The 12639-nt window shown below is 45.2% G+C and overlaps 1 protein-coding gene across 1 annotated transcript; it reads left to right on the top strand.

Annotated features, from left to right (window-relative positions):
- The first annotated feature begins 2360 nt into the window (after nucleotides 1-2360).
- On the top strand, nucleotides 2361-2912 carry LOC103668210 (ferritin heavy chain-like). Its single transcript, XM_040626137.1, has one exon. The coding sequence runs from the start codon at nucleotides 2361-2363 to the stop codon at nucleotides 2910-2912; it is 552 nt and encodes a 183-aa protein (XP_040482071.1).
- The last annotated feature ends 9727 nt before the right edge of the window (nucleotides 2913-12639 follow it).

Here is a 12639-nt window from a genome sequence, read left to right on the forward strand (position 1 = left end):
ATTAAGAAATGGGCAGAAGACATGGACGGACATTTTTCCAAAGAAGACATCCAGATGGCCAACAGACACATGAAAAGATGCTCACCATCACTCATCATCAGGGAAATGCAAACCAAAACCACAACGAGAGACCACCTGACACCGTCAGAATGGCTAAAATCAAGAATACAAGAAACAACAAGTGTTAGTGAGGATGTGGAGAAAGGGGAAATCTCTGGCATTGTTGGTGGGAAGGCAAACTGGTGCAGCCACTGTGGAAAACAGTATGGAGAGTCCTCAAAAAGTTAAAAATAGAATTACCCCCCAATCCAGCAATTGCACTACTAAGTATTTACTCGAAGAATACAAAAATACTAATTCAAAGGAATACATGCACCTCAATATTCAGAGCAGCATTATCTACAATAGCCAAATTATGGAAACAGCCCATGTCCGTTAGTTGATGAATGGATAAAGATGATGTGATATGTATTTATATACAAAATATTACTCAGCCACAAAAAAGAATGAAATCTTGCCATTTGCAAAAACATGGATGGATCTAGAGGGTATAATACTAAGCAAAATAAGTCAGTCAGGGAAAGACAAATACCATATGATTTCACTCATATGTGGAATTTAGGAAACAAAACAAACGAACAAAGGAAAAAAAGAGAGACAAACCAAAAAGCAGACTCTGAACTACAGAGAACAAACAGATGGTTATCAGAGGGGAGATGGTTGGGGGGATGGGTGAAACAGGTGATGGGGATTAAGAGTACACTTAATCATGATGAGCACTGAGCAACGTATGGAATTGTTGAATCACTATGTTGTACACCTGAAACTAATATAACAGTGAATGGTAGCCATGCTGGAATTAACGTTTAAAAAAGAAAAGAGAAAAAGAAGATATACAAATGGCCAATAAGTACATAAAAAGATGCTCAACATCATTAATCATTAGAGAAATGCAAATCAAAACCAAAATGTGATACTACTTTGCATCCACTGAGATGACTAAAATTTTAAAAAGACACAATAACTGTTGGAAACTTCACATGTCATTGGTGGAAATGTAAAATGGTATAGCCACTTTGGAAAATATTTGGCAGTTCCTCAAAATATTAAACATAAAGTTGTCATATGACCTAGCAATTCTCCTAGGTATAGTCCCAAGAGGATAAAAATATTTCTACACAAATACCTGCAAACAAATATTCATAGCAAAATTATTCATACTCACAAAATGGAAATAACCCAAATTTCCATCAACTGACAAAAGGATAAATAAAATGTGGCACATCCGTATAAAAAGGAAGATTAGGAACATTATGCTAAGTAAAGAAATCAGATACAAAAGGTCACATACTGCGTGATTCCATTTATTTGAAACGTCCAGAATAGGCAAATCTATAGAGATAGAAAATAGATTAGTGTTAGCCAGGTCTGGGGAGTGACTGCTTATGGGTAGCCAATTTCATTTTGGAGTGATGAAAATGTGAAATTAGATTGTGGTGATGGTTGCACAACACTATGAATATACTAAAAACCAAGCAAATGTTCACTTTCAGAAGGTGAATTTTATAGTATATGAATTACATCTCAATAGAGTTGTTATTTTATTCTTCTTTTTTGGAGGGGGAGGGACAGAGCAAGAGGAAGAGAGAGAATCCTAAGCAGGCTCCACGCCCAGCGCAGAGTCCAACATCACAACCCTGAGATCACAACCTGAGCCTAAATCAAGAGTCGGATGCTTAATTAACTGAGCCACCCAGGCACCCCTAGAATCGTTATTTTAAAAAATGGCCTCAAGACACTGCACCAGGGCATCTGGGCGGCCCAGTTGGTTAAGTGGGGGATTCTTGGTTTCCGCTCAGGTCCTGATCTGAGGGTGGTGAGATCTAGCCCCAGGTCGGGCTGGGAACTGAACACAGAGTCTGCTTAAGACTCTCTCTCCCTCTGGCCCTCACCACTACCCCCACTCCCACCCACCCCCTGCTCTCTCTCTATCTCTCTAAAATAAATCAATCTTTAAAAAGAAAGAAAGAAAACAAAAAGACACTCAGAATTGCCCTGGGCCTCCTGCCTCACCCAGACTCAGATGGAATGTTGAATGTGGCGCCCCGCCCCTCGCCCCGTCCCTCGCCCCGCCCCCTCATCTGCCCCTGCCTGCGTGACCACGCCCCCTCGCCTAACGGATCCAACCTCCCAACTCCGGAGTAACGGACCTCATTCCAGCCTCATCGCAGAGAGCACCGCCAGGCTTTCTTCTTTGCCTAGCTTGAAAACACACAACGGACCTGTCGCCCCCGCCTTTGGCCCGGCAACCTTCGCTTCGCACCGCAGTCACCTTCTCCTTGGTTCCTGGGCCGCCAGCCATGGCCACCGCGCCGCTCTCACAAGTGCGCCAGAACTACCACCCCGACTGCGAGGCCGCCATCAACAGCCAGATCAACCTGGAGCTCTACGCCTCCTACGTGTACCTGTCCATGGCCTTCTACTTCGACCGTGACGACGTGGCCTTGAAGAACTTCGCCCAGTTCTTCCTGCGCCAGTCCCGCGAGGAGACCGAGCACGCCGAGAAGCTGATGCAGCTGCAGAACCAGCGCGGGGGCCGCATCCACCTCCGAGACATCAAGAAGCCAGATCGCGACGACTGGGAGAGCGGCCTGAAGGCCATGGAGTGTGCCTTGCACCTGGAGAAGAGCGTGAACCAGAGCCTGCTCGACCTGCACCAGCTGGCCACCGACAAGAACGACGCCCACCTGTGCGACTTCCTGGAGAGCCACTACCTGCACGAGCAAGTCAAGTCCATCAAAGAGTTGGCGGACTATGTCACCAGCCTGCGCAAGATGGGGGCCCCGGAAGCCGGCATGGCGGAGTACCTCTTCGACAAGCTCACCTTGGGCGACAGCGACAATAAGAACTGAGTTGGGACTGCCTTCCCCACAGCCCCAGAGGGCATGGTGACGTTCCCTGATCACCATGCCGAGCATGAATATTGCAGTATTGCCTTTGCAAAAGGTTCCAGGTTTTTTCTTCCAGTTTTGCCGTAAATAGAGTTGTTTGGTTTCAATAAAGTTATTTGGCTCTTAAATAAAGGTCTCTGATTGATACGTGTGCGCAAATGTCTCACCTTTTAAGTTTTTAAACAGGTATCCAGGAATCTCTCCAACCACCCAACGCCATCCACATGCAGCTCAGGATCTTGGGAGAGGGAGGGAGAAGGTATTCCATGGGACCCTGGAAAACAGAAATCAATCTTCCCCTGATAAACGATGTAAGGGTGGGGATGGGGTGGGGTGGCATGGCGTGGGGTGGGGTGAGATGAAGTGGGTGGTCTGGGGCCCTGATGTCTGTGGGTACATGTGTATGATGAAAGTATAAGAAAACATGGTCTAGAATTCATCATAGTAGTTGCCCCTGGGGAAGAAGTGCAGGGAGTGGGATTACACAAGGATCCACCCTGGGCGACGGTGATATGGGAAGTGACCCTTAGGCTGACTTCCCCATGGACATGGGTGTGACAAAGAAAAGTAACAATGGCACTTGGCAAATCCAAGTCCTTTTATTTACATTATTGTATTTTATTTTTATAAGACCCCCAGGAAGTAAGAAGGGCAGGTGTTACAACCATGTCTTAACAAGTGAGAAAAAGGGAGGCCACACAAAGAAAAAGTTCTGGAATGTTGACATGGACACAGATCTTCTGACGCCGTGTTCCATTTTGTTGTTGTTGCCCCACAGGTATATCAATGGGTTAAGCAAGACCGTGTGGGTAGACTGGAAATCCAGCCAGATAACCAGACCCGGAAGAGAGGGAAATCCCCAACACTTAAAGACAGCCCTGATCACTGGAGTCTCTCCCCTAATTACAAGTGTGCCTTCCAGCCTAGGGTGGGGATGGCTTCTAAACCTCAGCCAAATCCTTCTCCCATGAAAGGCGTCTTCAGAGCTAGCAGCAGAATGTAGGAGAGGAAGGATACCTCACAGGAAGGCAGGCAGCATCTGTGCACCCGAATGCCTCTGTTCGGGCTTTCTCCCCCGCACAGACAGCCACGTGGTTACCTGAGTTGGCCCTGAAGATCTGGGAAGACCTCAGGCCTGGAAATCCCCCGCAGTGTACTCTCCACCCACGTGGCTTCGCTCTCAGGGGCTTCTCTTCAGGCCCAAGGGGAGGGTGCAAATCCAGCTCAGGCGAAGAGAGAGCACCAATATCCCAGCCGGGCCCAGGGGCCCAGAACCTCTGTGCTGAACTATGGCCTGTTGCGCTCTCCGCCCTGGGCTCTAAGGCTGACCCTAGTCTGGTTCTGTCTTGGCTGCTGGGCCTCCTCTTTATCCCATCTTTCCCTTTCCTGTGATTCAGAGGAACTCCCCGGGATAATGCAGAGAAGTCTGCTTAGGTCTACATCCTCTTAGTTTACCTGGAAAAGAAGGATTTCCTCACCCGCAAGACTCAAAGAGAATTGTGATTACACGCGAGCGCCTCTTACAAGCCACTGCTAGTAGCGTCACATTTCACAGCTTTTCTTTAAGCATCCCTGGCAGGGGAGTCTAGACACAGTGGCAGCTCAATTGCTGCTCTCCTTCTTGTTCTGCAAGACAAAAGGAATGTTCGAAATCCCCTCCTTTGGGTCCAGTTTTGGGGTCCACCAACAGCCTCTTGAATATGTGGGGCGGTGGTGGAACGAAGTGAGAATTCAGACTAATGGAGTTTGCCCCGTCGCTCCCTCCAGATGTCTTAACTTTGTCCATCGTTCCCACCTTCCTCTGCCTTCCCACCCTCCTCTGCCACCTACCCCTCAAAAGGAGTGAGCGAACTTTTGTGGGTGGGCCACCTTCCCGCATACTCACAGCTATCCCAACCCCTCGATAACCTGCCCCTCAGTACATCTTGAGTGAGTTGTGACTTGGCGGTCCAGCCCTGGAAAATACCGCCCGCCCCCCCCACCCCAGACTCACAGCTGGGTGCTTGTCAGTCAGTGGCCACGCTCCGTTGCTTCGTTGCTTCGAGGAATGATGTCTCAAATAGTCGCTGTTGCTATGGGTACTGGGGTCTCAGGCAATGATAATATCAGGACAGACTGAGGGAAAAATGGTAAAATTGATAACTTCATCGCAGGCTCAAACACGGATTCAAATTAACTGTGTTGAATAATTTACCTCTGGGGACAAAAATCCTCACTGTATCACAAAAGGAAATTTCTTAATAGACGGTTGTCACTGACAACTTGCACTTCATTTTCCAGGAAAAGGAAATGTATTTTTTCCCATCAGAAATGTGTGACAAGAAGTACAAAGCACCCATTAATTTCTTCTGAATCTTCTCTACTCTTGAAATTTGTTCTACATTTCTGATTTTTAAATTCTCCTTCAATTTTTTTCATCTGTCAGCAATTTCGGTTTCTTTTTGCAAGCCCAAGAGACATATTTAATCAAATATTCAGTAGTGAAAATCATTATCATTAATCTTGGAAGTGATACTATGCTTCAGAGTTTAAAATAATGAACACTTTTACTACAAATCGTTTTCCTTCAGTCCTGAGTTCCGATTCAGAGGGATATTGACGGAGAATTTGCTGCAGGAAGACTGAAGTGAAGGGTGAAATAAGGGGAATTAGCAAAGCGTTAGAAGACCTAAAAGGTAAAGAAAAGAAAATTATGCCTTGATTGACTAGTCGAGGAGGACGTAAAAGTGGAGTAAGTTACAGTGAGAAAGCAAAGTAATACTGGCTAACATATGTTTAAGAATCTTATCTGGGGGGCGCCTGGGTGGCTCAGTCGTTAAGCGTCTGCCTTCGGCTCAGGGCGTGATCCCGGAGTCCTGGGATCGAGCCCCACATCAGGCTCCTCCGCTGAGAGCCTGCTTCTTCCTCTCCTACTCCCCCTGCTTGTATTCCCTCTCTCGCTGGCTGTCTCTCTCTCTCTCTCAAATAAATAAATAAAATCTTAAAAAATAAAAAAAGGAATCTTATCTGGGACACCTGGGTGGCTCAGTTGGTGAAGGATCTGCCTTCGGCTCAGGTCATGATCCCAGGGTCCTGAGGTCGAATCCCACATCCAGCTCCTTGCTCAGCAGGGAGCCTGCTTCTCCCTCTGCCTGCAGCTCCCCATGCTTGTGCTCACCCTCGCTCTCTCTCTGTCTCCCTGACAAATAAATAAATAAAATATTTTTTAAAAAAAGAATCTTATCTAAGTTTGGATTGCATTTGGTTGTGAGTAACAAAACTCAGAAAAGCAGTAGCTTTAAAAAGATAGGGTTTCTCTCCCGTATGTAAACAAGTGTGGCGGAGAACAACAGTTCAGGCTGCAGCAGAAGCTCCTTCATCTTATTTCACTGATTCCAAGAGGTGCATTTTTCACATTTTAACATCTCTGAAATTGGGATGAATCTTACAATCGCTGTTGGCCATAGCTGTCACTGCCTGAGCAGTCCCATCAAGACTTAACAGAGTGGGGCGCCTGGGTAGCGCAGCGGTTAAGCGTCTGCCTTCGGCTCAGGGCAGGATCCCGGCATTATGGGATCGAGCCCCACATCAGGCTCCTCTGCTGGAAGCCTGCTTCTTCCTCTCCCACTCCCCCTGCTTGTGTTCCCTATCTGGCTGGCTGTCTCTCTGTCAAATAAATAAATAAAATCTTTAAAAAAAAAAAAGACTTAACAGAGTGGCATCATTGGCTAGGAACTCTTAGAGGCATTCGAAGGGCACGCTTAAGAACTGCTGCGTCATCACTGGGGCACCTGGGTGGCTCAGTCAGTTGAGCGTCCGGCTCTTGGTTTCGACTCAAATCATGATCTCATGGTCATGAGATCAGGCCCCTCGTCGGGCTCCGTGCTTGTTTGGGAGTCTGCTTGTCCCTTTTTTCTCCTCTGCTCCTCCCCCCACTCATGCTCACTCACTCTCTCTTTCTCAAATAAATAAAATCTTTAAAAAAAAAAAAGAAATGCTGCATCTCCAACACTCTTGATGGCACAGAGGATGACAGTAAGAGACATCAATGATTCCAAGTACAAAGTGATTTAGAAGAGTTCGAATTTGCTTTCTTAAAATCATTTTTTTTATTCCAGCTTTATTGAGATATTATTGACATATAACATTGCGTAAGTTTAAGGCATACAATGTGATGACTCGATACATGTATATATTGTAAAATGATCACCACAATAAGGTTAGTAAACATCTCCATCACCTCTTTGTGAGTGCAGGGTGAGATCATCTAAGCAGCTTACAAGTATACGATACAGTCTTGTTAACTGTACATGCTGTACATTAGATCGCCATGACTTATTCATCTTATAACTGGAAGTTTGTGCCCTTTGACCAACATCTCCTCATTTCCCCCACCCCCAATCCCTCGCAACCCCCATTCTACTCTGTTTCTGTAAGTTCAGCTTTTTAGTTCCCCATGTGAGTGAGATCATACAGTATTTGTCTTTTCTGTCTGACTTATCTCGCTTAGCATAATACCCTCAAGGTCCTTCCATGTGGCTGCAAATGGAAGTATTTCCTTCTTTTTTCCATTGTATATATATTTTTTTCTTTATGTATGCATCTGTCAATGGCCACTTGGGTTGTTTCCGTGTCTTGGCTACTGTGAATAGTGCTGCAATGAACAGGCAGATATCTTAGAAGAGTTGAAATTTGAATCTAAAGAAGTCCTGGCAGTACCTTACCGAATTAATTTACCACATAGTTTCCTTTTCGTGCGTATGCGCAACGGTGACCTAATGACAAAAAAATTTATGTCTTAATAAATGTAAAAGAGATTTTTTAGTAAGTATAAATTGGAAAATCTAAGGAAAATCTAATGGATGAGAAAAAAAATGGTGTCCTGATTTGATAACATTTTCTTCTTTCTTTGTGGTACATAAAATAATGGTGTGCCTTAAAATTGATGTTTGATTTGGTAAAATATATTCTTTTGTTGTTCCACAGTACAAGGTTTCCAGTCTTGTTTATCTCACATTCCAATACAGCTACTAGAGCTCCAACCATTACATCAGCATACCAGGAAGAAGACATATATCGATCTGTTGGCTGCAAAGGGATAGTGGCCTTCAGAGAAAGAAGTTGCGAGAAAAAGAAAACGCCCAACTTGTCTAAGATGTTAGAAGTGGAGACCTGCATGTGGCAGGAAGATGGAGAACCCAATCATAATCATGATCATTATGGCCCAGCTCATAAAGGTGTTAAGGTTGGCAGAAAGGCATGCTCTGTCCAGGAGGATTTCACATATTAAAAAAAAAAAGAACAAAGCAAATTTAATAAACAAACAAAAAAATGTTTGCTTTTTTCCCCCCGACTCGTTCTTCAAAGTATGTGGATGTGTATGGAAAACCAAGAATAAAGAAATGAAGGAAAGAATATTCTACTGATTAAAAAGCCATGATCTGGATCATTCTCTGGGAGATGATTAGCTTTAAGCTGAACCTTGTAAGATGAGGAGGAGCTTGCCCAACAGCTGTGAAGGAGAAAATACCATGAGACAGACTTCCAAATTTGGGCCTGCCGGAACTGAGGACAAAGGCCAGAGAGAGAGTCCATCTGGTGTGAAGGGAAGAAGTATAACTCAAAGTGAGGTGATGAAGGATGACGTATGGCGGACAGCTGAAGGGCACGCGTGAAGTTTTCACGTTTAACTAGAAGGTCATTTGAGGAAACCACAGTTTCGGATCTGGGATTCGGAAGTGAGTTGGTAAATCCCTTCTTGGAGAAATCCTGGGAGGATGAGGGTGCCCAGTGACAGACACTTGGGATGAATATTAAAATGTGAAACCTAATGGTCCTGCATTTGCAGAGGCAGGGAGAGTATTCTCTCGGATCAGGCGAGTGGCATCAAAAAGTTCTGTGTAAGGTCTTGCTGTCCTTTCGCCTTCTATACTAGAGTTCGACTATTGTTTCAATTTGCTGCTTCAGAAGAGTGCAGGTCCAGATGTCCGAATGCCAGAAGTGCTAGAAGAACATCAAAGCCTCTGGTGGTGTCGGCACGAGTGTATTAGAGCAACATCAAAGAGACACAGGGTTTGCACCCTTCCTCCCAGAGAAAGAACATCACACACAGCTCCCGCACTTTTTGCCTGTCTTAAAAAGCTGTTCACTGTTTCTGTCAGACACTTGGAAGAAGGCAGTTTATCAGCAGCCCCTGAAGCTTACAAGATGCCAGTGCACCTTATCCAGCCGGTCACTGCCAGGGCACGCGTGCATGTCAAGACAGAATCCAGAAACAACAGTGAGCTTATACAGCACGCATTTACCCATTTGACGATTCAACTCATAAAACATGACCACGGGGCACCTGGGTGGCACAGCGGTTAAAGCGTCTGCCTTCGGCTCAGGGCGTGATCCCGGCGTTCCGGGATCGAGCCCCACATCAGGCTCCTCCGCTATGAGCCTGCTTCTTCCTCTCCCACTCCCCCTGCTTGTGTTCCCTCTCTCGCTGGCTGTCTCTATCTCTGTCAAATAAATAAATAAAATCTTTAAAAAGATAAAATAAAATAAAACATGACCACCATCGGCAGACTTCTACACCTCTATAGACAGATGTGAAGAGAGGTCCCCTGGAAATTCCCAGCCTCCACAACTGACGCCTCACCATCACTGTCTGCCTCACGCTCACAAGGTCTCATCTCAAATGGCCTTTAGCTCTGCTTATGTTCCTCACCACAAGAACCACATCGCCCACCCACTTCCCAGAACACTCCTCAGCCTTCGCACTCTAGTCCTCATGAGGCTGGGCACTTCCCCTTTCTGTCCCCTTCTCTCACCTTCCCCGAACTCTTGAAAGCCTTCCCTTGGCCTGTTTGGAAATTATGGGCCATTGTCAGCATGATCTCCTATTACATTCTCAACCTCTTTTCTGAAAATGGTCTTCACCTTCTCTCTCTGTGGGCAATCGGCAATGCCCTTAAGGACACTACTTCTGGGGAAGACCCCTTGAGTCATGGTCACTTCCCCCCCACCAACACACACAGTACCACCAGGCCTGAAGGTAAGGCAGGGGTCCTCCTTCTTCCTTGTTCACACTTCCAGGCCATTCGCCCTCTTGTCCCTCTGCCCTTAAATGTCCCATTTTAGAACTGAATGCCATACATCATGCCCCCACACTATCACTTCTTGTTACAGTTATCTAGGGACCCCCCACCTGATGTTTCTTGACTATTTTGCTCCTGGCTGATGGCAACCTTCCCCAGTATTAGCCCTGTCCTAATTCCTGGTGATTTCAATATCCACATAGATGATCCTTCCACAACCTGGCCTCTTATTTTCTTGCTTCTTCTCCCACAATCTTGTCCTCCAATCCAGTTAGCCACTCATTGCTATAGTCATATCATAGACCTTGTCATCTGCAGTAACTGTCCTCTTTCTATAATCTCTAATTCATGTGTCAGACTCTTTGACCATCTCCTCTTTTTCTAGGTCATTCTCCCTAGTGTCCTGATGCCAAAAATCCTTTAACCCCTCTGGGAAATCCTATCAATTGGTCCAACAACATTTTTACTGCATCTCAACTCCTTGACCCCCTCTATTTTCTGAGGTTAAAGCCCACGATAAATGATGATACTCATTCCCTTGTACATATTTCCACTTCACCTGACGCCCTGGCTTTGTACTTGCTTGGCAAAAATCCCTGACCTGGTTAAATTTCTTTCTCCCCCAGACCATACCTGCACCCATGCAACTGAATGTGGCTAGAGAAAAATCCAACCATCTTGACTGAATGCACTTAAACTTAATGAGTATGACTCTTAAGTGGTCCCTTGGTACACCAGCCACCAAACTGTATTTCCCTATTCTACTATCTCTCTTACCCTTCCTGCCCATTATCCATAATTCTCCTCTGTATCCGTTAACCTATGCTACATAGCAAGCCATCCCAATAAATAATGTCTTAAAGCAGTAATTATTTTATTTGCTCATGATTTTGTGGGTCAGCAATTGGGTTGGAATCAGTTGAGTAGTTCCTCTGCTGGATTAGCTGGCTGTCGTCATCTCGTGACTTGAATGGGATTGGTTCATCTAAGATGGCAGTTGGTGCTTGCTACTGGATGGGTCGCATGTCTCCAGCAGGCTAGCCTGAGCTTCCTCAAGTGGTGGTGGGAGAGTTCCCAGAAACAGGCATTTTTTAAGCCACAGTTTGCATCATATTTGCCAATGTCTTGTTAGCTATAGAAAATTACATGGCAAGCCCAGAATCGTGTAGGAGAGGAATGGCAAGGGCCTTATGCGCTGGGAGTTGTTACTGGAACAATCTACTACTTCCTCCAGCCGCTAACCACTCACACATCCTCCCAATCCTCACTCTCAGCTGGTAACCTTGCTTCCTGTTTCACTGAACAAATAGAAACTATGAGAACATCCATAGACTCCCACCTACCACCATACCTTCCACCCACCAGCTTGTGGGCACATTTACTCTACCCCCTCTCCTCTTACTAGATGAAACCTCCATGCCTCTATCTAAGGCTAACACCTCCATTTTTGCCCTGGAGCTCATCTCTTCTTGTCCACTCAAGGACTTTGCTTCTGTGTCTCATCTGGAGTTACTCATGCTGACGCAGTGATCTGGTGGCTTGAATGGGCTGCATGGTCTAAGATGGCCTCACTCTCTTTTCTGTATCATCATTTTCTCTCTCTTTACTGGATCATTCCCTACAGAATAAAACCATGATATCTTTTATCTTACTCTAAAATATTCCTCAAATTATCCTCTGGCTACTGATCAGTTTCTCTGTTGTACTTCACAGCTTAGTTCCTCTAAACACTCTCCATACTCACAGTCTTCATCTCCTCTCTTCCTAACTTCTCTTAAACCCACGCTTATCAGGCTTGCATGTCCATAACTCCACCAAAATGGATTTTGTCATAATCTCTGATTTCCTCCGTACAGATCACTTCAAGGGTTAATTCTCAGCTCTCACCTGCCTTGAACACTTTCTTGAGCTGACCTTCAGGATATTTCACTCTCCTGGTTTCCTTTACACTTCTCTGGCCTCTGCTTCTTGGTTGCCTGCTCCTTTAGTGTTCAAATCCTCTTCATCATCTCCCTGACATCTTAGTATTGGAATGTCCCAAGGCTCACTTCCTAAGGCTTTTCTCTTTGCTGTGTCTGTGCCCTCCTTTGGCAAACTCATCAATTTCATGCATTTAAAATGCCTTCTCTGTGCTGATGATTCCAAATTTGTACCCCCAATTCAATCCTCTTCCTTGAACTTCAGACCTATGTATACAAATACCTACTCAAATGCCTAACATACATCTTAAACTTTGTGTGCCACATAGAACGCCTTATATTTTCCCACAAAACTTCTCTACCTACAATCTTCTCCATCACAAATTAATGGCAATTTCTAGGTTTTCAGGACAAAAGCCATGACATCATCTTTAATTCCCTTCTTTCTCCTCTAGCCCACATTCAAGCTATTAGTGCATCTTATTTAAAATATACCCAAATTCAGATCTCTCTCACAACTTCTGCTGTTACCACCCATGTCCAGTCGACTGAACCTCCCACCCAGCTTATTGCAATAGACTCTTAACTGATCGCCCTGCTTCTACCCTTGTACCCTAGAGCCTATTTTCAACATAGCAGCTAGACTGAGCTTTTAAAAACATAAGTCACATCATGTCACCCCTCTGCTACAATGGCCTTCACAGCTCT

This window comes from Ursus maritimus (assembly GCF_017311325.1).
Source record: "Ursus maritimus isolate PB19 chromosome X unlocalized genomic scaffold, ASM1731132v1 scaffold_X1, whole genome shotgun sequence".
In the NCBI taxonomy this organism is placed as follows: domain Eukaryota; kingdom Metazoa; phylum Chordata; class Mammalia; order Carnivora; family Ursidae; genus Ursus; species Ursus maritimus.